This window comes from Porites lutea, chromosome 7, assembly GCF_958299795.1.
Source record: "Porites lutea chromosome 7, jaPorLute2.1, whole genome shotgun sequence".
Taxonomy (NCBI): Eukaryota; Metazoa; Cnidaria; class Anthozoa; order Scleractinia; family Poritidae; genus Porites; species Porites lutea.
Window position 1 is genome coordinate 766,467 of NC_133207.1, and position 22,441 is coordinate 788,907.

Below are 22,441 nucleotides of genomic sequence, written 5' to 3' on the forward strand. Positions count from 1 at the left end.
ATTCTCCTGACAAATGTGAAAGAAAATTAGCCTTTACTACGTGTACTCTGCGCTAGTGTTGTTCTTTAAATTGCCAGATTCAATTCATCACACATTGCCGAATTTTACTGTAATACTCGAATTTAACGCTTCGTCATCAGTAGTAATGCAGAATCGATAACTTAGACAACAAAAATTTCACTTTCTTCCGTATTTAAATTTTTTTAATATAGCAGGTTTTCCTACGTAGCTAGTCATGCTTTTTGACCGCCGAGATGAAAGAATCATTTAAATCCCAATCCAAATCAGTGACGACTGGGGAACCCTCGGTATAAATATGTGTAGATATTTACTACATAAAGTTGATGAGAAACTTTCATTTGAAAGACAAATCTATGTATTTCACCCTGTACAACATAAGGCAGGTATTTTTACAGGTCACACTATTACACAGGTCAGAATAAAAGTCATCTTGATACTAACAGATAAAGAAACAGGACCAAAAATGTTTTCTAAAAGTGTTTACTAGCCCTAATCTCATTCAAAATGTTGCTTTTGAAAATAAGCAAACTATTTGTTTTCATGAACTTAAAGGACAAAAAGCGAGGGACCCTTTTATTATTTTGGGTTAAATACTAGACTAATCTTCGCAATTGCAATTAATAAAAATATATGAGAGCTGATTTTTGGAAACGCATTTGTTAGATCATCGCCACAATGAAGCTGGCTGAAATACGCTGTAACACCAGAGTAGATCATACTTACATGACCTTTAGTTTGTGCGTTATTAATGATTAATGTTTTTGATATGATTGTTTGCCTTGTCCCAAAGTATTTGCATAAATAGTTCCACTTATTCTCGTGGTTCAGAATTTAGTGATACAGAAATCCTCGATCTCGTTGAGCACGATTTACGTTTTCCAAAATGATAACAACGTACGTGTTTACAAAGCAAAGAAACACTACTATGATGTAGCTAGCCAAGTAAACCACAGCGCCAAACGAGCCACAGTTACTATGGGGAAGATTGAGGTAGCTGGGATCACAGTCTGGTGGTTCCAGTAACAAGGCTTCCATGATGTCATTCCATCCAGAGCCAGTAGCCAGACGAAACAGCAACAGCAGTGAAGAAAAAAATGTCACGAAGTTTACAGTGTCATTTAACTCTCCTTCGCGTTTCACGTGACCAAACGCCGACATGTCTCTGATGGCGTAAATAAACATGACCATGAAGAGTAGAGTTCCAATGTTGAAGAGTGCTGGTAGCGATATCATGAGAGCCCACAACAGTTGACGAATACCCTTGACGAATTCCACTAGCCTGAGCAACCTGGCGATTCTAAAGATTGGTAGAACTGCCTTGGAAGACATTATATATAGTAGGGGAGGGTGTGAGATGACGTAAAGATCACGTAACGAAATGCTTCGTGTGAGCATGAGTTTGCGAGCGTAAGTCGTTTGAGGGTCTTCGAGCGATTGTAATCGATTGATCCGGTCTGATCGTGTAAGATGAAATAAAATTCTGTTGGATTTTGTGGACTTATTTCGAGCCTGGCAGCATGAGCATATGTTGCTATTAAAAAATACCCGTTAGATTAATAAGGGTGGAAGACTACAACATCAAAAATAACTTGTGAAAGGGAAAAAAATACTGAATGATTTCGAGCTAGTAAAAATCTAGAGCGCTTACCTTTGCGTCACAATGGAGAATCTTTTCAACCGCGGCGACTCGTACAGTAACTGATGGCCTTGTTTCACAAATGTTGGAATAAGCCGGTGCTCGTCTATACCTTGGGGAAATCTTAGCTAAAATGAATATCGTGGGTCGCCCCCTTCAACTAATGACATCCTGTTGGCAACTTGTTTGGTCTCTATTTTCCCAGCCAATCAGAAAAAAATTGTTGACAGGCTAAATACGAATCAAAAGCTCGTGATAATGTGAAACGTGGTCTTCGAGTTTGCTTAAACAAACACAGGTTTTTCTTTAATTCTATCTCTCGCGTAGCTAGGTGACTACAATGCATCCTAAACTTGACTGAGTAAATCTTATTTTTGCCTCTCTAAGTCATATTTATTTAGGGGTCATGAAGCTGGTTTGTTTCATCCCGCATACTGAGTAATTATTTCCTGTGGTTGATGCTTAATTAAGTCTGTAGGTGTTTCTGATAGGATTTCAGTGTTGATCTCAGATGCAGGTGTAAAATACCCTTTTTTGACCACTCTTAAAGCATAAAGCTTTTTATAACGGCTGAATAAAGATTTTCGTTTCTTTGATTTTCTCCGATTGAAATAACTGGGTCTGAATATTTACATAACAAGGAGCCTTGACTACATACATGTCGTTTCTTTGTCCGTGAATGTGATAATTTCCAGTTAACAAATCGACCACAATTTTCTATGGTCTGCACTCTTACAGACCACAGAAATGACGTCATAAAATGTTCAAAACTCAAGAGGAACCAGTCGCCTGCGGCTCGTGGTTTCACTGCAAAGTCTTTCATATTCAATGGAAAGAACCCGCCGTGAATAAACAAATCAATCACTGATCACAATTTGACACTTCCTCTAGTTTTTCTTTTGTTTGTATCTGTATTATGTCACTTGCATTCACAATTTGCGCTGACTCGGGTTAGTATTATGCAATTAGTTATTATTCCCCCTATATGTAATTAGCACTCTCTGTCATCTTATAAATTTTGTGAATTTTCTTGAACTGACAATAGATAGTGACGTACCCAGGTGAAACGTTGTCAAAACTTATCCGTTTTTACAATTTCCATTTTTTACTGCCACGGAATTTCGGTAATAATGATATTATTGTTAATCGTGTTCGTTTTCAACGTGCACTTTATTCTAGCCTGAGAAAACAGCCGACATTTTGCGACGCCAACACTGGTTTTCCCGCCAAATGACGTCTGAGAAACGAGCACAGAAATTCCATACTGATGACGCGTCACTACCCAGATCTGAATAGTGCTTCTGATTGGTTTAATCAAATTTCCCTCGCGGCACGACCAATCAGAAGCAGATCTGGGTAGTGACGTGCCGTCAGTATGGAATTTCTTCGCTCGTTTCTCAGAGGTTATACGGCGGGGAAACAAGTGAAAGCGTCGCCAAATGTCGGCTGTTTTCTCAGGCTAACTTTATTCTAAAATTTTTTATAAGAAATGTGGAATTGTTTCAAAGGCTATATCATATCAACACACTCTTGAATGGCAGTTTGACTTCACATATCGGTTACCTTGTTCATTTGGGCGTTGAGGTTAAATTTTCCAATCAGCTTTTCTATGAATTATGTGAAACTCCTTTTATGATGATCAAGAGAAAACAGGAAAAAACTTACAGGAAAATCAGAAGAATTGATTACACTGTCATCACAAATAAACTCAGGAATCTGCAAAGTATTGAAATGCGTATGAAAACGCTAAAACTGTATTTCTTCACACATCCCCCCTTGTAGCCGCTGCACAAAAAAGGTCTAGAATTTTGTTTTCTTTTCGTTTCACCTTTCGTAGAATTGAATGTTGCATTCGGTACAATATGAGAAATACTACTCTATGTATGTGTTTGATGGTTTTAAGATGTTAGAGGAGACAAGCTGGTTGTAATAGTGGTGATATTATTTTAAAACCGCCCCTGACATATAAATAATACTGAATCAGAGATTCACCTTAAAGGCTTGCCTGTTATTTATTCGCCCAACAAAATTACATACTTTGCTATGACGACAGCGATACAATATGTAGGTAATATTAAAATAAGGAACACAAAACTAATATAAACTAAGATCAACTAGTAATTCTCTCAGTTCTCTTCTGCCACGCTATTAACCGAACGTATGCCACGACGATTTTCTGACTGAGATAGCAACAAATGATTAAGATAGCAAGTCGAATTCTCTACGTTGAAGTTAATTTATCTTTTTCCATCGTTGTAAGCGGGTAATGGTTTTTGCCATTTGATGTCTATACAGTTTATATATTTGAGACAGAAGCATGCGCAAAACAGCAGCCCAACAGCATGGTGTTGCACTCCGTATTTTTCAAAACATGATTTAAATTTCTCACTTACCGTAATGACTCTCATATTGAAAAAACCTGTAATGGTACATTATTTTATGGTAACACGAAAGAAGCGCATCTATTATAAAACTTCTTTGTTTGTCAAATTCTACTTTTTTCCGCAAAATATAGTCGCCCTGCAAAATAAAATTATATAAACTTCAAGGACAAAAAACAAGGGACCCTTTTATTTTAGGTTAAATGCTAAACTAATCTTCGCAATTAATAATATATGAGAGCTGATTGTTGGAAACGCATTTGTTAGATCATCGCCGCAATGAAGCTGGCTGAAATACTCTAAAAAACCAGAGTAGATCATACTTACATGATCTTTAGTTTGTGCGTTATTAATGACTAATACCGTTTTTGATATGCTTGTTTGCCTGGTCCCAAAGTATTTGTATAAATATTTCTACTTATTCTCGAGGTTGAGAATTGGGATCACTTCGGACCTGTAGACTGGCAACATTGGGAAAACTGTTGCTATAACAACGTTTCAAGGAGTTTGATAACCTCAAACACTCTACGCTCTTTCGCTGAGTAAACTGGCCCTTCTTTAGTCAATTCTTGACTTGTCAGGTTATTGTCTCGGACACCTCTTCAAGCATTTTAGTCTTAGTAGACCCATTTATTGAGGAAATCCTCTTCTGGGTTATGAAAGACTTGTTGAAGCTAGCCTCCATTCTCACGGTAATTTCCTTGAACACCTCTACTGATTCACCGTGCTCTTCCAGAACACGCCGAACCAGAGCTTTCAGCAGATCGAAGCAATATATTAGGTTACCTGATCGCACCGGAATGTCCATATCCCTCAAGATTTCAGAGTTTGGTTTGGGAATTATAAACGGTTTATCCAAGGAAGCCACGAATTCCGAAAGTTGAGCCACTGGAAGGTACTGCTTTCCATCGAGAACAAAGGCTCCCCATGATACGTAATAGCTGTCAAAATTTTCTTTAGTGATACAGAAATCCTCGATCTCGTGAGCACGATTTACGTTTTCCAGAATAATGGCAACGTACATGTTTACAATGACAAGAAACACTACTATGATGTAGCTAGCCAAGTAAACCACAGCACCAAACGAGCCACAGTTACCATGGGGAAGATTGAGGTAGCTGGGATCACAGTCTGGTGGTTCCAGTAACAAGGCTTCCATGATGTCATTCCATCCAGAGCCAGTAGCCAGACGAAACAGCAACAGCAGTGAAGAAAAAAAGGTCTCGAAGTTTACAGTGTCATTTAACTCACCTGCGCGTTTCACGTGACCAAACGCCGACATGCCTATGATGGCGTAGATAAACATGACCATGAAGAGTAGAGTGCCTATGTTGAATAGTGCTGGTAGCGATATCATGAGAGCCCACAACAGTTGACGAATACCCTTGGCGAATTCCACTAGCCTGAGCAGTCTGGCGATTCTAAAGATTCGTAGGACACGGAGGAGACTAGGGCTAACTACACCTTGATTGGCATCAAACTGATCAAGCATCACATCTGTCAAATTAAATCCAAAAAATTAATTTGTTTACCTACGAAGCACCTAGGAGTTCTTAAGAACACATCTGCGTTCCAGTTGGAATTGGAATAGGCCCTTTGCAGCAAGCCATTCACGTGGTAAAAAACCACCATGCTGGAGAGATACAATTCGCACTGGGATAAGACAAGCAAAGGAAATTACCATTTAAAATTATGTATGGCTTTTATTTGTTTTGTCCCAGTGCGACTTTTGCTCTCCAAGATGGTTGTTCTGTACTACGTGAATGGCTAGCTGCAAAGGGCCTATTTAAGAGTGCCTTTGAAACTCTCCTCAACGGAGAAATCGGAGTACCCGGCGAAAAACCTCTTGGAGAAAGGGAAAGAACCAGAAACAAACTCAACCCGCACATTGCGTCAACGCCGGGATTTGAACGCCGGCCCCAGCGCTTTCACCACTTTTCCACCTTTGCTCCCCATGCACGCTTATATTATCATTCCTTGGGAAAACAAAAATAGTATACCATACAACTGTACCTGAATTTCAAGCTTTTATAATTATCAACTTGACTTTTCTTCAAAATTACTATTTACGTGTTTTCGAATGCAAGGGACAATGTTTGTCATTTTATTGCCAAATACACTGACTAAACTTTTGTGTGCAAAAGGGTGGCATAAATTAGTTTTAAATTCCATACCCACAAGAGAACTGATAACAATGATAAAGTCGAATACGTTCCAGGCCTTCTTGAAGTAATGTGTCCTCAGTGCAATAATCTTGACTACAGCTTCTAACACAAATATCCCAGTGAAAATAAAATTGGACAGGCGTAAACAGCAGTCAAGGGAAATAAGCCACATATGAACTTGCATTAACCTAATTTATCTTAAGGTTAATCTTAAGGATGAGGAGAGAAGACGACCGACACTGACATTTTATAAACCTCGTTCCCAGGTTCTCTCTCCTACCCGTCTCTCTCCCGTTCCGTAAGGACGGGTAGGAGAGAACCGGGTCGGAGAGAACGAGGTTGACATTTTATAAAAAGGATATGAAGGACGTCTGAAACTTGGGATGATTGTCCATAGTGTTGTATGGTCATCATTACCATGTTGCACATGATTACTGTAAGAATAACCACCTCAAATTTATCTCCTGAAACCACGTCGTATAACAAACCGCACCATCGTCCCTAAAAGCAAGAAAATTAACCATCAAAGTTCACACGGTGATTAGCATCCAATGTTTCTGCATAATCAAGCATATGTATTATGAGAATAAACCAAATGATAAATTATGACCTGTCTTCAACATAAAGAAGCCTCCACCGACTAGGTTAACAAGGATTGTTATAAAGCTACAATTTCTGATCTAAGGATACAGTCTCGATTGTCATTTGCTGAAAAGTGTTCACATGTTCTGTGTTGTGCCAATATTTGTCTGTTCCTTGCGAAGACGTTTTGCTTTTTACTTAAATTTTTTCTCCACGTCGACCAAGGGAACATCTAGACTATACGTACCAGTCAGTCTCACCTCTGGTCGCCTCCGAAAGTAAAACTGAGAGAGAGAACATTTCGAGAGGTGGTAAGACTACATACCTGTGGTCGAATCTGTCGATTAGGGGGTTTCTTTTTGGCAGCTTCCTTGAGAAAATTGACCCATTTCCTCTGTTTATCGGTCAGTAGCATCCCCATGCTGTTGAGTTCCTCATACTACGATAGAAAATCGAAAGATTGTTTTGACGTTGATTACAGTATGGGGTACATTTATTGCAGTACTTTGAAGGCATCTATTGCATGGAGCATCTACAGTTAAAAGTTCTGATGACCCATCAATCTTCTAACTCAACCACAGGGAGCCCACCTTGCTTTGTATAAGAAAATGTAGATGACATTAGCATCGTACAACAACCATATGGCGATGCTCAATTTTCACTTTCGATGAATTCCCAGGCCTTGACTCATGCAACTAGTTATTGCTGCTTTTGGTCAGGGAGATAATACAGAAGAACCAAGAGGGAAGCTTATGTTTGCGCGAAATGCAAATGAATGGGACAGGCCTGTACAGAAGAATTTTTTGGGTTGAATCCTGAAGTATTTTAACAGTTTTTGGGTAAATTTTCCCCTGTGCTTGGGGGATTTTCCAGTTATTACAGAAGTCTATTAATTTAATCTGCCTGTCTACTGACTTGAAGACTTTGAGGTACCTTACCTTCTTTTTCAGGGTATTAAAGTTATCGATAATCACTCCAACAAAGAGGTTCAACACAAAGAATGATCCTACAACAATGAAGGCAACGAAGAAGCAGTACGACACTAATCTGTTCTCATGCTTGGGCTGCATATCAACCTGAAACACATAACAGACAATTTAGTTTTCCCCAGGAATTATTCCAATAGATCTAGTGTGGGCAAGAGATGAACCAAACCTTTCTGCTTAAAAAGGCAAATAATTGCCGTCAAGGTTTTGAAGCGTTTTCTTGAAAGAAAACGTTAAAGTTAATGTTTAGTCTGGTTTGCAAAATTTCGCGACTGGGAATATGAATCATAAACTGAGGTTCGTCTTGTGTCTTTACGCACATCTATCATAACATAACGACATTTTAAAGGAGGTAGCGTGACCGAGCGGTTAGAGCGCTGGACTGGTAATTCGAAGGCCCCGAGTTCGAGTCCCGCCCTGACTGTTAGCTGGATTTGTTCTTGGTGGTACAGTGTCCAAATCCTCGGCCACGTTTGTAAAACTGCAAACTGATTCGCCCCCTACCAGTTGGGATTTTTAACCATGTTATGTTAAGTTTCATTAAATTATTTGTTTCATTATCCCTGAAAAGCTCCACAAGGAGAGAAGATTAATATATTATTATTATTATTATTATTATTATTATTATTATTATTATTATTATTATTATTATCATTATTAGTCTATTAACATACCCACAGAATGTTTATCACAGAAAATGTTGCATATGCAAGTTTCTTTATCGCGAATGTTGATTTCTGTACTATACATACCTCAGTAGAATCGACTGCGTCCTTCATTACTTCCATCCAGCCCTCAAAAGTCGCCTGAAATGTATTCCACCCCAAGTTAATTAGATTCCACAGCAAAAAAGAGGGTACTTTGGTCCCTACTATACTACTTTGCTTCGCCTTACAGGCTCCTAGGTTGTTTAGGTTGTATTATCGAGGAAAATTACCGAGAAATATAGAAAATTAACTCACCACCTGCATAAGTGCGAGAAAGCCTGTGAACACGTTATCAAATGTCACTTTGGAGTTTACCCAACGATATCCTTCAGGATGACTGAGGCACTCCTCTTTGTTGGCGACCACGCTGAAGGGTAATATTTCATTGTCTTGGTCCACACACTTGTAAAACTTTCCAGAAAAGAGATGAACACCAAGGATACTAAATATCAGCCAAAAGAGCAGTGAAACTAAGAGGACATTTCCAATTCCAGGAATAGCAGCAAAGAGTGAGTTAACTACCACCTAAAAGAAATTGAATAATGATTGTAGATTCACTTCTTATAGTACTAGCCAATGGCTTATTAATATTTTGGTAATTTGAACTCAGAAGGGGTGCCCAGGTATACCTTGGGAATTAAGGAGACCAGTGCCCCTTTTTATACTAAGGCACATGCTTGAGGTACTATACTTACTCTTCAGATTAAAAATGGGCTTTTTTGTGGCTTGTTGTATTACTGCTTAGGCTATCAAAACACTAGTAACTGCGTGCAAAAGACCGCAAGCCCTAAATGTTTCATCCCGAAGTAAGTCGAAGTGAATTGAAATTTCCCTCGCTTGTTACATTCTAATATTACTGTATCCTACCAAATACCCTCTCTCGAACGTTTGGCTGAGTATTTTTCTTTACTTCTTACTTAAACAGACTAACAACCAGCAGACATACAAAGTGAAAACAATTATAGTAACCTTGCTCTAAAACGCTCATCTTCGCAGGCTTATGGCACCAATTCCTATACCTTACTCTGTTATTTCGTATTAAGACATCCAAAGAAGGGTCGTCTTGTATATCAATGGGGCATGTGAAACACTTTCCCATAACATTCTCTTTATTAAATATTTTTAACTGAGAAAAAACGCACAGAATCTCTTATTTACCCTCATGCCCTCCAGTCTTGAGATGGCCCTCAGAGGTCTTAGTGCGCGCAGCGTACGCAGGGAACGAAAGACAGCCAGGTTCTTGTTTTCAAAAACGCATGCAATTGAGATCTACGAAAAAGATGTATAAAAAGATAAGATATTCGGCTTAAACAATCCTAAGAACATCGATTTCGTATTTCCTTCAAATCAACTTACCGAAACAATAAAAGTGTCCAGACAGTTCCAAGCTGAGGAGAAGTACTTAATAAGTCCAAAGCCAATTACTTTCAGTATAAACTCCAGGGTAAAAATGGCCGCGAACACGAAGTTGAGAATTTCCAAAGTTTTGGCGAGCTTTGGTTTCTCGTGTAGATGGACGTCTTCAAAAACCTGCAAAAAAGGAAACAGTTTTGGAATGAAGTTGCACAATAAGGTTTTCCAAGAATAAGTAAATATTTGTCATTAAAAAGTTGTTGAGTTAAGCTCTTAATACCTTAAGGACAGTATAGTATAGTATTATAGGATTTAATGGAGCCGAAACCAATTGTGGAATTGCACGCATTTTAGGCATCCTACTGATGAACAGTTGCGACACGTAGATATATATTTTTTAGCAACTAAGATGAATTATAAATTTTGATTAAGGTCTCTTACAAATCTTTCAGCAGTGGTAACGGTCAACAAACCGAACATACCAGAGTAAAACTGCTCATGAACACTGTGGCAAGGATAAACCATTCAAAGTACTTTTTTTCCACGAAAACTCTCACTCTGCATCGGAACTTGAGCCAGCAAAAATGACGCTTTGAAAGTGGTTTCCAGAATGGACAATCAACGTTTACGCAGCGTTCCGGCAGGCAGTCGTCGATCTCCATCATATATCGAGTGGGTAACGGTTTCGACAAATTTGCGCCATTTTCAGGAATATCTCGATCCTCAGGTTCAATTTTACATCCCATGGTCAGTGTGCCACTGGGCGAATAATCCGAGTTATTTTCGGGCATCCGCACAATATCTCTTGATGTATTTGAGTCTTTTTCATCAAAGTCTCTCCCTGAAAGGGAATGAAATGAAATATGATGGAACGGTTTTCCCCTACGCTTTTTTAAAAAGAATATCAGCAAGGGCATATACTTTAATTGGGCACCCATAAATGAAAAGTAGGGTTCACGACCGACTTGCGGCCACCCCGCTATAACAACGGACACTCCGATAATACGGACAGCAGCTAAATCCCAGGCAAAAATAAATTGCAGACGACTGACTGCCGTTATGACGGACTCTCGCTAATAAGGACACTAACTCGAGGTCCCAATAGTGTCCGCTCTAATCGGAGTTGACTGCAAATGGATAAAGGAGCCAGGTTAAGTTGATTGGCAAGAATGTGGCACCAGATTTCCTAACCAGTAACAGTGCAACAGTATGAAAGTTACAAAGTGATCTATATAAAGTATTTTTCTCCTCACTTTTACAAGCAACGTCATCGGATTCTTCATCATGGTGCTCGGGGTCGCATATTGCCAGTGAGCCCCCGGTGTTTTCGTCTGAGCAGCGGCTGCTCTCTAAAACCTGAAGCTCGTAAAGGCGAAAAGGCTCGCGGTACTTCGCTACAAAAAGGCGAGATTTCCGTGTTCTGAATGCCTGTTTAATGTCGCATCTGGATTGTCTCTCCATTGAAAGTGTGTCAGCATCTGCATTTGCATCCGTTTCCCTAAAGTCAAATGCGTTTACCAGAAGCGCAACAAACAGGTTGAGTACCTGGAAAACATCAAACAAATACAACAAAAAAAACATCAAAGGTGAAGCTGTTCTCCTGCACATACGTCGACCTTACAATCGTTCAATAGTTTTTTTATTTCTTTTTCAACAACTTGATAATTGTTGCTTCTACTGTAAATTCGTCATTTATTCTATGCATAGAGTAATTCGTCAGTTACGTCACTCTTGCTGACAATTGTACGCATGCTTTTTAATCCTTAAAAAACTTAGGGATAAAACACAGAAAATTGGAAAGATGCAAATGAATATGCAAAGAAAAGACTGGCAACGTTAACAGTACAGGGTAAGAAAAAATTTGTTTCCACTCACGATAAAATTTCCAACAACGAGAACCGTAAGGAAAAACATCGTTGCCTTAGCTGCACTTGTCGCTCTCATGCAATCCCAGAGCGGCTCGATCCATTCCCCACAGAGCACTCTGAAAACCATCATACAAGCGTGCCAAAAGTCGTTGAAATTCCAGCGTGGTACTCCATCTTCACCAAACTTATCTGGTGTGTAAGATTTACCGAATACCTTTATTCCCAGCACAGCGAATATGTAAATAACCACACCAAGGATAAGCGTGATATTACCCACAGGCTCAACGCTTCTAGCAATGGCTCTCATCAATCTCTCCATCGTCTTCCACGACTTAGCCAAACAAAGAACTCGCACCTACAAGGCAAGTCGGCAAATAACATATATGTACAATTTGAATCGCTTTTGTCTCAGGCAAACGATTTCCTACCATTATGGTAGAGAGATTTAGAATCCCGTATACCACTCACGGCAAACGGAAAAAGTCAAATTGTGCCCCATGACCATGTTTCCTCTTTACTTTTTATCACTGTTTCATGTTAGCTTCATCCACATAAATTATTTTGGTCTGTGTTTTACCATCTCTTAATTTGAGAAATTCCTGAATTAAAACTTGCCATGTCATATTCCGTAAACGTGATTCCAAAGCTCTCTTATGAGTTTCAACTTGGAGTAACCTTAAAGAATGTAGACAAATTCCACAATGTATCTCGATGAAGAATGATACTAATACCGATTCTGATTCAACCTTCGTAATCATATAAAAACGAAAAAGAAACATGCTTATAGAAAAAGGCTCGAAGTCGAACTCAAGAGAGAGATTTATTTGACCGCCTACCAATCTTAACGTTCTAAAGATGCTGAGTCCCTCGGCAGACTTGTAAAAGTAACCTAGCAAGCTTCCTGATACAACTGTCGTGTCAAATACGTTCCATCGACTGCGGATAAACGCCTTCGGTCCGACTGCAACCAATCGGAACACAATCTCCGTCGCAAATAACACTGTAAAGACCTGCGTGATAAAATAAAAAGAGATATAATAAAACTCGACTTCTTTGGGGCTGTTATCCTGTGTTATATAAGGCAAGGAGTTTTTTGATATTGTTCCGCAATGATAGGAAGAGCCAGTAAATGTTAATGTCAATCTTTAAATCCTAATCATCATAGTTATTTGCCAAATGCCTATCATTAGGCTATATTATGCTGTATTGTGCTTTTTACGACTGTGACGTATATGACTGAACAATTGACTTATTTGAAATATCCCATAAATCGCACCGAGTGTCTTAGTAAAGTGAATTACGTACACACAAGGAAAAAAAGAACTCTTTGACGCCGGTGGGCATTGAACTACGACCAGCGGGTTAGATCTGCCGACATTTTAAGAAGAACCTTCCTAACTTAAAGGCTCGTATATTAGATAGGTGTTCATCAGTTTAAAAGTATTTCCGAGAATTATTTCCGTTAAGGTGACACTCTAAGATACTCAAACACTTTTGTATGTAAGGAAACTCGTCTGTCCCGAAACAAAAGAGAATCAATGTCAAAGAACAAAACATGTCATGATGACACTTACTAGATTGATAGAGTCCAAGACGTGCCGAAACTCTGGTCCAATACCATGGTGATACAACGCCAGTACAATAGTGTTTAAGAGTATAAGAATGACAATTATAACATCAAAAGTGGAATGAGAGGTGATATCGTACATCCACTGTCGCACCTTTTGTAAAAAGTTGCGTATACGCATAAGAACATTGCACTGCACATCATTCACCCCCGTTCTCTCTCTAAGTGCACAAACTGGCAATAGGCACTGATTCCCTTCATTTTCTTTGCCTTTTGCTCCGTGAGCTTTATCGATTAGTTCTTCCTTTGCTGCTGGAGGAGAGCTTCCATCCAAACGAACGAGACGTCTTAACGTTTCCTTGTCGGCCGGGTACGAAGGACCAGTTTGTCGCAGGAGGTTTCTCTTTTCTCTCTAATAGTTTAAAGAGAAAACCAGATGGTAAGGGACTTCAACAAATATTGAAACTACACCTATGGCTCTTGCCCATGCAAGGCTTTCAAAAGTTCTTTCGTCGCGCGTTTTCGCCTGTCGTTTCTTTTGACTGTTAACGAACGAAGCACACATCGGCGCAAGCTATAGCTGCGATTCATACCAGGAATTCGAGTATTTCATTTATTTCAAGTAAAACCGTGCTACTGTTTGGATGTAATGAACAAATCCTCACAAGTAATTACATCCAATGTCTTCATAGGCTATATTTTTAAGGAGCAACTGTATCGTCAATCCAGTCGATGAAGCATCCTACTTTTGTTTCATTATCTCTTACCAACCACTAACCATTTCGCGGTTGTGAAACTTACTAATTTGTTCAGTATATTTATTACCTCTCTCTCGTCGGAACACAGCTCCTGTTCATATGATAAATACACCACCGCCAGTACCAAGTTCATTAGGTAAAAAGAGCAGAAGAATATCCCAATAATGAAGTAAGCCACATAAACTGCACCCGTTGACCTGATAATCTGAGAGAACAACAGAAACTAAGGTTAAGGTTTCTAAATAATGAGAACTGTGAAGAGGCAGCGTTGGTTGCTTGGAAAAGGTGCCAGGTCTAATTAAGGTTTTTCTGACCTCCAAGAAATGTAGTAAGAGCGGTAACACCTTAAACATAGAAAAACTAAAAGTATTACTAAATATTTTGATGGAAATGTGGCAAATGATTAAGGCCGCATACAAATACCGCTGCCCTTTATAAGCTGTAACCTGTCACTGCTTACCCTAAAGGGGAGAGTGATTGTTTCAAACAAGATGTGATTTCACTAAATTATGCAAAAAAAAAGTCCCTTGAATATTTCAAAGAGTTCAAAACATTTAGCAACGTTACCAAATTAAATAGACATGTGGTCTGTGCAAGGTCAAAATGAGAGCAAAGGGCGCGAAGCCATTTTTTAAACATTTTATACACTTCAGTTTTACTGTAGAGCTTTTATATATAGATGGATTCGATTACCTTCTCGTACAGGTTTTCCCAATAATCCATTGTTAGTATCTGTAGGGCCATAAGTAGTGACCAACCAATATTATCAAACGATGTGTAGCCATGATCAGGGTTTGGCCCTGCATGAGCCATACAAGAGTAGTTGGATGGACAAGACCTACATAAGATGCAAAATATTTAAACTATCTGAATAGACCTTTCCACGGTTTTTCAACTTTTGACATTGACAAGTTAGAGAAAATCCATCGACAAAAGCGGATCTGGGGGGAGGGTGTGGGGAGTGCGCACCCCCTCCCCTGAGATGACCTGCGGCTTTCTAATACAACTGGTATTCTGCAAAAACAAAACTTTGTGTTTTATTGGTGTTGAAGTAAAACGTGAGACGAGGTTAGAGAATTCATGTTAAACGCAGTAAAAATGGTAGTTCTTTAGTGGTGCACCCACTCCTAAGAAAAATCCTGTATCCGCCCCTGGTCGACAACACTGGAAAGAACGCCTTAAAATTAGTAAAATTGCCAAGGTTGAAAATGATACGTTTTGAGCGAGCAAGATATAGTTCCACAAAGTTGCGAAAATTTATAGGCGTTTGTATGGTAGGACCGGTTCGTGTCCCCATCATACAGACGTTTGCAAAATTTCGCAACTAATTTAAAGACGCTATTTCCTGCGGAGTTGACGGATTTTCCCAAACTTGCCCATGTCAAAAGTTGAAAAAAAAACGTGGAATCGAAAGGTTTACTGGACAAGTGTCAACTTCAAGCTTATTTAAAGAATAATTTTTCATTTATCGGCCAATGAGTGTTTTGCAACTGGGGTTTTGTTTTTGGAAATAACTCTTTGAAAATTTTTGGTATCTAATACTCACCCAGCGGTGGAGCTGTTCCCGCAGATCAAAGGTTCGCCATCATAAGTAAACCAAAAACCTGAAAATGAATTACTTTTTCTTGCCTCAGTGATCTTAAGATTTTAGATGATGCTTTTTATTAACATAGAGGTCCAGAGAAAGTCAAACAAGGCAGCTACCCTTTGCCGTGTTCTGTGAATAATCTCATGGCTTATTCGCTGACTTGTATGTGTCACTTGTAAGGATTCTTCATTGACAGTAATAATTGGCAAAGTAAGCGCACGTTGATGAAAAACCCAGTTAGCAATTTTTAATCGTCGAAGTTAAAGGTTGACGATAACGATGGTAAAATAAGAATGATATTATGTTAATAGTTATAACTAACTTGCAATTAATGCCTTACTTTCGTTAAGAATCCGCTCCTGTAGTCTCAAAGAGTTATTGTCAAATGGAATGCTGAGGACACATTTGTTCCTCAGTTCTCCAGAAAACAGCTGCAGTCCTATAAGCGCCATGACACCGAGAAAGAAGAAAAACAAAACCAAGACATCGCTCAGTAGCTTCAGAGATCGGAGTAACGTATTTACCATCGCACGGAGACCTTCAACGACAAAGTAATTTGGCTATTATTAGCATGGAAAAAGTGTTTGCATACACAATCGTAAAAGATATCCAATCGGTTTTATTTCCTTAAAAAGCATCAAACATTTAGGGGTTTTCTAAGGGCTTATTTAATGCTATTTCGCTATACCTCTGTAAAGAGTACCGATTATACACAGTTTGGATTGCAGTTAACAAGCAGTTGAAATTGGAGAGTTGGGGTTTTCGGAGGATGCCAAACGTGGTGTTATAAAGAAGAAGGGTGTAAGGTTCCTTCTCGATCTCCGAAAACTAACAGAGGCTACTTAGTTCACGACTGCAGTAGACTTACCTTTCAAAGCGGAAAATGTTCTAAGAGCTCGAAACACGCGGATGGTTCTGATTCCCGTTAAGTTCGCGATATTAGGTGCCACTGTGATATATCTGAAGGAAGAAAAACCTCACCATTTTAAAAGAGAAAAGTCGCTGCAAGTTTCAAAGGCATCAATAAACTTCTAGTCTCTCGTTTCAAGTTTTTAAACACTAAAAAAGTGCAAACTGTGGAGATTTACTTTCTGTTACAAATACCTAACTTACCCCAATACTACTACTATGAAATCCAGCCAATTCCAGGCATCTCTGAGGTAGGCGTACGTATGAAAAATAAACCCGCGAGACAAAATCTTGAGAATCATCTCCGTAGTGTATATTCCAGAGAAAAAGTATCTAAAAGAAAAATGTTTCATCAGCGTACCAATTACTTAATAGTCTGATCATATCTGTGATCCCTTCAGGGTCACCCGAAAACCTTGTTAGGAGCCTGAAAAGGTTGTTAAACCCTGCGTGGTTGGACCAGACATAACGTAGACGCGCCATATGATCTTCAGGCCCTTTCCAACCCCAATAATCCATTAAGATGGTTTTGTTCAATTACGTTCCGGGTTTGCCAAGAGTATTAGAGAAATTTACTGATCCTTTAAAAAGGATCAGCAACGCGGAATAAATCCTTTGTGGTGATAGATTAAAGAAAAAATGTTACGTTAATAAGAAAGGTACTAATCTCGTAACGTCACGAAAGTCACAAAGGAAAAATCTGAGAAAGACCCGAACCCATGGCGTCCTAGACTAGCGGTAGTCTAAGCTACCGACGAACTGGTGGTGAACGCGATAAAAGCCAGCATTACTCCTTTCATTGGTTTTCTGTTGTTAGTTTAATTCACTTACTCGGCTTCCTCCGGTGCGCTTTCAACCACGAGAAACACGCAGTTAGCCAGAATGGTAAGAATAACAAATGACTCGAAATATCTCAAATTGCAGTCAAGGAAGGATTCATTGACTCTCTAATCTCTTTAATTCATTTATTTTTCTGGATTCTGTTCCTTAATTTCTTATATTTAGTCCAAGAGAAACTTTGTCGATCGCTTGTGGAATTATGCTCGGTCAACTAAATGGGGTCTAAGATAAGATTTCCCCTTCAAAACCAAACCGGGTCTAGTTAATCTCTGATATAAATGGCGGTGTGCACCTTATAGAAACAGTAGATTTAGGGACTTTTTGAATCAGTTTTGGAATAAGAGAATATGGTAGTTGTCATAGTAATAGTAGTTTATTAATGTTTTCTTCCTGATCTTTTTGTAATCTTCGTATTTCCTTTTCTTTCGTTCTTACCATTTTCTGAGGGGAGGCACAAACAAATATCTCACCCTTGCGTACTCTCTGCAACCTTATACTGTTAAGTTGTAGCAAGCATGATAAAACCAGTTCAACTCGATCATGTTATTTTGATAGAGCATGCTGAACTTTTCAAAGGATACCTATTAGTGACAACACTAATCGCAAACTGCCTGATGGGGCTAAGAGGCTCCAAAAGACCCAGTGAAGGCGCCTTGTTGAATCTGTACACGTGATCAGAGCGTGATTTTCCTTGGCGACGAATCACAAGGAATGTGTGGTTACAAGGCACCTAGAAGAAAATTAAATTCATTTAGGTACTACATTGTAGATACGTTGCGTAACTCACTCAACATTCTGCAATGTGCAACGAGACAGCAGTTCTCTTAAAATTTTCTTAAATGTTTTTATTTCCAGACATTCTGTTTTTAGAGGGCTTTTTTCTCCTAAGGCAAGTTTTGTAATGATATTTGTCACAGAATATGACGTCATAAATGGTATGAGATCAACCCATTTCGCAGTTTTGTAAATAACATAACATACTGAACCTCTTACTCTCATAGAACCAGTTATACTGAGAAAAATGTATATTAACTGGTGTTTTAACTTGGAAGTCTGTACCCGATATCCTGTGCTGTGACCGTCTTTTCTGCATTACAGAATTTTAAAACAGGAAATGTGCCTTTTGTTTTTTACTTTTCCATTAATTGCACTTTTGAGTTTGTAATGGGTCAACCATACTAAAGAGTCATAAACTGTAAAAACCCGAAACTCGATGTTATGACGATGAATTTTGCCGGTGCACTTGCTGAGAAAGGCAATTAGCGGCCTACAACACGGCAGATCGGGTTTTTCCTAGAAAGTTTTTGTAACAAACAAAATGAAAATTAATGAATACGCTTTTTTGCAATTTTTAGAACAACAATTTCATCCTTTCCTGCTGCAAATTAGTTATCGGGACGGGAAAATGTGCTACACACCCTTCCAATGCCTGCATCAAAATCCACTAGCGGTTTTCCAATATAAAACGAAGGGACCCGAGCTGCAACGCTGTTGTTCTCCGAATTTTCACCGGCAACCATCCCCGGATCTTCAATTACTCCGTCCATATCATTGTCCGCCGTCTTAAACCGAACTCTCGGCGCCGAACATGTTTCTCCTCCGCAGGGATCTGCTTGCTCTTTCCCTTTATCGTCTGCCTTCTTAGTTTGGGCCTCTTTAGGGTTTTTACCTGTAATTACAATAAAAGCAAAGGTAAAAAACGATTGTTAATTTTATGGCCCAACGTTGATTCCGGGTCAGGAAAAGGCTGTCTAGATCTAACTTTGGGTTTTGGACTTGTTACTGTACGGAGCTTTGGCTTGTTTTTATGTGCAGCTGATCTGTGAATGAAACAAGCACCACGATATGGATGATTTTTACATAAAACCGTCAATCGTCTGGCGATCAACTGCACTGGCAGCCTATGTTAACATTTGATTTTTTTCACCAGATATGGCGTTTGAGCTACGAAGAATAAAATCGGCGAAAAAAATTTCTTTTACATCCAGGGATAGCCAAGAATGAGCAAAAAAGAAAATTAAGAGAACTCAAAGTTTCGTTGAGTAGTTTTGAGGAGGTGAGAACCTATCTGTGCGTTCTACTTCCGTGTATAGTAATCAAGCTGCGTCAAACCTTTTCATGTGAGATATATATTAAAAACAATCAGAAAAGTCGGCTAGAAGTGAGAAAAACTGTCTGCTAACGAGGACAGCACAGCTCAGTCCAAGTGGCGGCGGATGCTGCACAGACATTACATTCTGCGATAAAAGATAAATAATCCTTAGTATATTTTGCTAAATGAAAGAACAAAAGGAACAGGAGATACAGCTGAAACCTTCAAAGATCCCTTTGACCGTGATCTGACAGAAGTGATAATTGAGGAAGGTTAGGCCTCATTGATGTATGGCCGATTTTAGGCTCACTGGCCACCTAAATCTTACGTAATATATTATAGTTTCCCATGAATTAATTGCAGTCTATATGATAGTCTATATACATTGAATTCAATCAATGTAAAAGGTGTTTAAAACTCCAATAAATATATAATGATGTCTGCAGATTATCCTTGAGCATCTAAAATACAATAGATTTAAATATCGCTGACTGCGTCTAATTATAGGCGGTAACAGTCTTAAAAATGATACGAGTTAGAAATATGAGTTGAGTAACTCAAACCATGCTACAGTGAATTTAGACACCCCAAAAAATACATCATTGAGTAAAATAACATTGAATTTAGTTCGATTTCAAAAAAAACTGTCTTGATATCAATCATCATTACTTAGGAGTAAAAAATCTATTTTTCCAAACGAGAATGCTGTAAATCTGCGGTTTTTTGTTTTCAGATTTTAAAATTTCATCACAAGAACATTATGTACTTATGGGTTCCCACCTGCAGGTAGAGCTACTCTAGACCTCAAACATCCGTGCTCAAGGCAAGTTTTACGAGAAGAGGTAGAAGAAAAGTGCTGGTTGCTGATTCTTAACGATGTTCGATCGCATACGAAAATTATTCGTGTGTATGGTCTACACTGTAAAATACGGCGTCTGTTGCAAAGGAAATTGTTTGACAACTTCAAACTTCCACCATAGACATAACTTATTTACGAGCCGTAAAAGTAATGATAACGATTTAAAGTTACAAGGCTGTGTTCTTGGAATCCGAAGGTGTAAATAAAAAGTGTATATTATGTGAAACGGGGAACATAAATAATTCTAATTGTGCTATCATAAGATAAGTTATTCTAGAAGGTGGATATTGCACTTGTCAGAAGCCACTATACAATTGACGCTAGGTGAATAAATTGCTTCTTTCAAATTGTCTCTTTTTGCATTAAATAACACCACATATTGTAATACATTTAATCGAGCTCAGGAAACAACGTAATCACAGTCATCAAGATTTCATTTTGATTTGATTGTGTTATTAAAGACTTCCATTAGTGGATTCTTAGGATGGCCTGTATGCTGTAATAGATTTTACATGAAATTTGTTCGCCAGATCCTAGAATCTGGTGATGTTCGTTTTAATTAATTTGGCAAATAACAGTTTAACATGTAGCAAGGTTTTTGGAAGAATTAATTGTTGCTATCAAAACACAAGCTTCAAAAAAAGCTTTTTATCGAACGTGATAAATTTTTGAAAAACAGAAGGATAGTAAAACTTTTAATAATACAAACCTATGAGAGAGCTCTTTACGAACATGTTGTCGCAAAAGAAAAAATGACGTTTCTACCCTTGTCGACCAGCGGGACCAACTCCAATATATTTACTTACTGTGGACATGTGAAACACTGTGAACAACAACTGTGAATTAATCGACGAACTCGTGTCATTTTTGACAGCCTCTACCTGCCTGCGGGCTCATAACTTATTGATTTCAACATTACGTCATGCTGTATTATTTCAGCCATGAACTTGGTATCCTCGCCTTCTGCTTATCCTCAAAGAAAGACAAGGCACAAATTTGGCTTTCCTCCACGTCAATAAAGAATTTGTTTTTCACCCAAAAGTATCTCCGGTATGTCTCTCTTGATAGTGAAAAATATATACATATATAGGTAAAGAAGAAGACGAAGAAGAGGCTGCTTACTGGAGAATATTTAGTATTTAGCTAGTCAAACAAAGAGTAACCGAACCGTCTTAGTCTATGAAGATTTCCGATCAATTCTTAAATAGAACAGTCTTCGTCGTTCCCCAAAGCTGCAGCCTTACAGTCGAGCAGCGTGTTCCCCGAGTTGACACATATGAACTCACTGTGGAGTGCGATTTAGGCAAAGTTGAAATAGTCAGAAATGTTATAACGCGCATTAAAGCTTCGGAAGAATAGGAGGATTTATGTGCGATTGAAATAAATACTGCTAACTGCACATTGGGCGTAAAGCTGTCGTTTCCATGTATTTCGAACAATTATCATCAAAACGTCCATTGCAAAATTATATTTTATCATAGCTAGAATATTCGCCTAATGGAAGCCTTATGAGTGCTCTCCAAACTTTGCAAGTGCTCGATATCTCGACATACGCACAGCTGAAGCATGAACTAATTGTTTTGAGCAAACAGGTCGGTTCACGGTTTGGGCAAATGGTAAGCAAAATTCAAGACTGGTAAATTTCGTCCTGGAATCGCATTTACCATTTGTACAAATCAGTTCCATTACCGAAAAACGACAGTGAAGGCCTCAAATTAAAGATGGCTTTCAAGAAATTGAACACAAATTTCCGTCTGGAACATTCCGTCCGTAAAAACAGGACTACCTTTCCAGATGTTCGATTGCTTCCGAAAAGGTTCCGCTGGAAGACCGAAAATATTGTATCCCATTTACTTTCAACCAGATTTTCTGGAAACATTTTGTAAATGATAAACAACGTACCTGTAATTCTTTGCTGTATCCATCCAAAACGGAGAAAAAAAATTGGAGTACGAAGGTATACGATCACATTTTAAGCATCATTAACTCACAACATAATTAACATAAGATATAAGCAAGTGACTGAATTAAGTCGAAACGGGCACTCATATTCTGACTGATGACAATATTCATCCCTGCTCAATATGCTGACTTTAATTATAGTTTTGTTATGACATACAGTCTTTCCT

At 38.6% G+C, this 22,441-nt stretch overlaps 2 protein-coding genes across 2 annotated transcripts; both read right to left on the minus strand.

Annotated features, from left to right (window-relative positions):
* Positions 1-852: 852 nt before the first annotated feature.
* Positions 853-1,350, minus strand: LOC140943404 (sodium channel protein 1 brain-like). Its single transcript, XM_073392484.1, has one exon. It carries the CDS (start codon positions 1,348-1,350, stop codon positions 853-855), a length of 498 nt encoding a protein of 165 aa, XP_073248585.1.
* Positions 1,351-3,644: 2,294 nt separating this feature from the next.
* On the minus strand, positions 3,645-21,046 carry LOC140943406 (sodium channel protein 1 brain-like). Its single transcript, XM_073392485.1, has 24 exons — positions 21,022-21,046; positions 18,780-19,030; positions 17,943-18,091; positions 17,353-17,433; positions 16,726-16,854; positions 16,481-16,572; positions 15,953-16,150; positions 15,571-15,628; positions 14,718-14,862; positions 14,092-14,229; positions 13,274-13,678; positions 12,536-12,709; positions 11,707-12,054; positions 11,085-11,376; positions 10,314-10,672; positions 9,835-10,008; positions 9,637-9,747; positions 8,734-9,003; positions 8,524-8,577; positions 7,724-7,861; positions 7,111-7,224; positions 6,566-6,704; positions 6,213-6,344; positions 3,645-5,535 (listed from the first exon to the last, which is right to left on the minus strand). Exons 1-24 carry the CDS (start codon positions 21,044-21,046, stop codon positions 4,616-4,618), a joined length of 4,896 nt encoding a protein of 1,631 aa, XP_073248586.1. The 3' UTR covers positions 3,645-4,615.
* Between the last annotated feature and the right edge of the window lie 1,395 nt (positions 21,047-22,441).

Excerpts from the sequence above, each read along its gene's own strand:
- LOC140943404 (XM_073392484.1), bottom strand. The coding sequence starts at position 1,350 with ATGTCTTCCAAGGCAGTTCTACCAATCTTTAGAATCGCCAGGTTGCTC.
- LOC140943406 (XM_073392485.1), bottom strand. The coding sequence starts at position 21,046 with ATGTTCGTAAAGAGCTCTCTCATAG. Across the intron at positions 7,225-7,723 it reads TTAATACCCTGAAAAAGAAG|TATGAGGAACTCAACAGCAT; the intron begins GTAAGGTACCTC and ends TTTCTATCGTAG. Across the intron at positions 6,705-7,110 it reads ATCGACAGATTCGACCACAG|GGACGATGGTGCGGTTTGTT; the intron begins GTATGTAGTCTT and ends TCTTGCTTTTAG.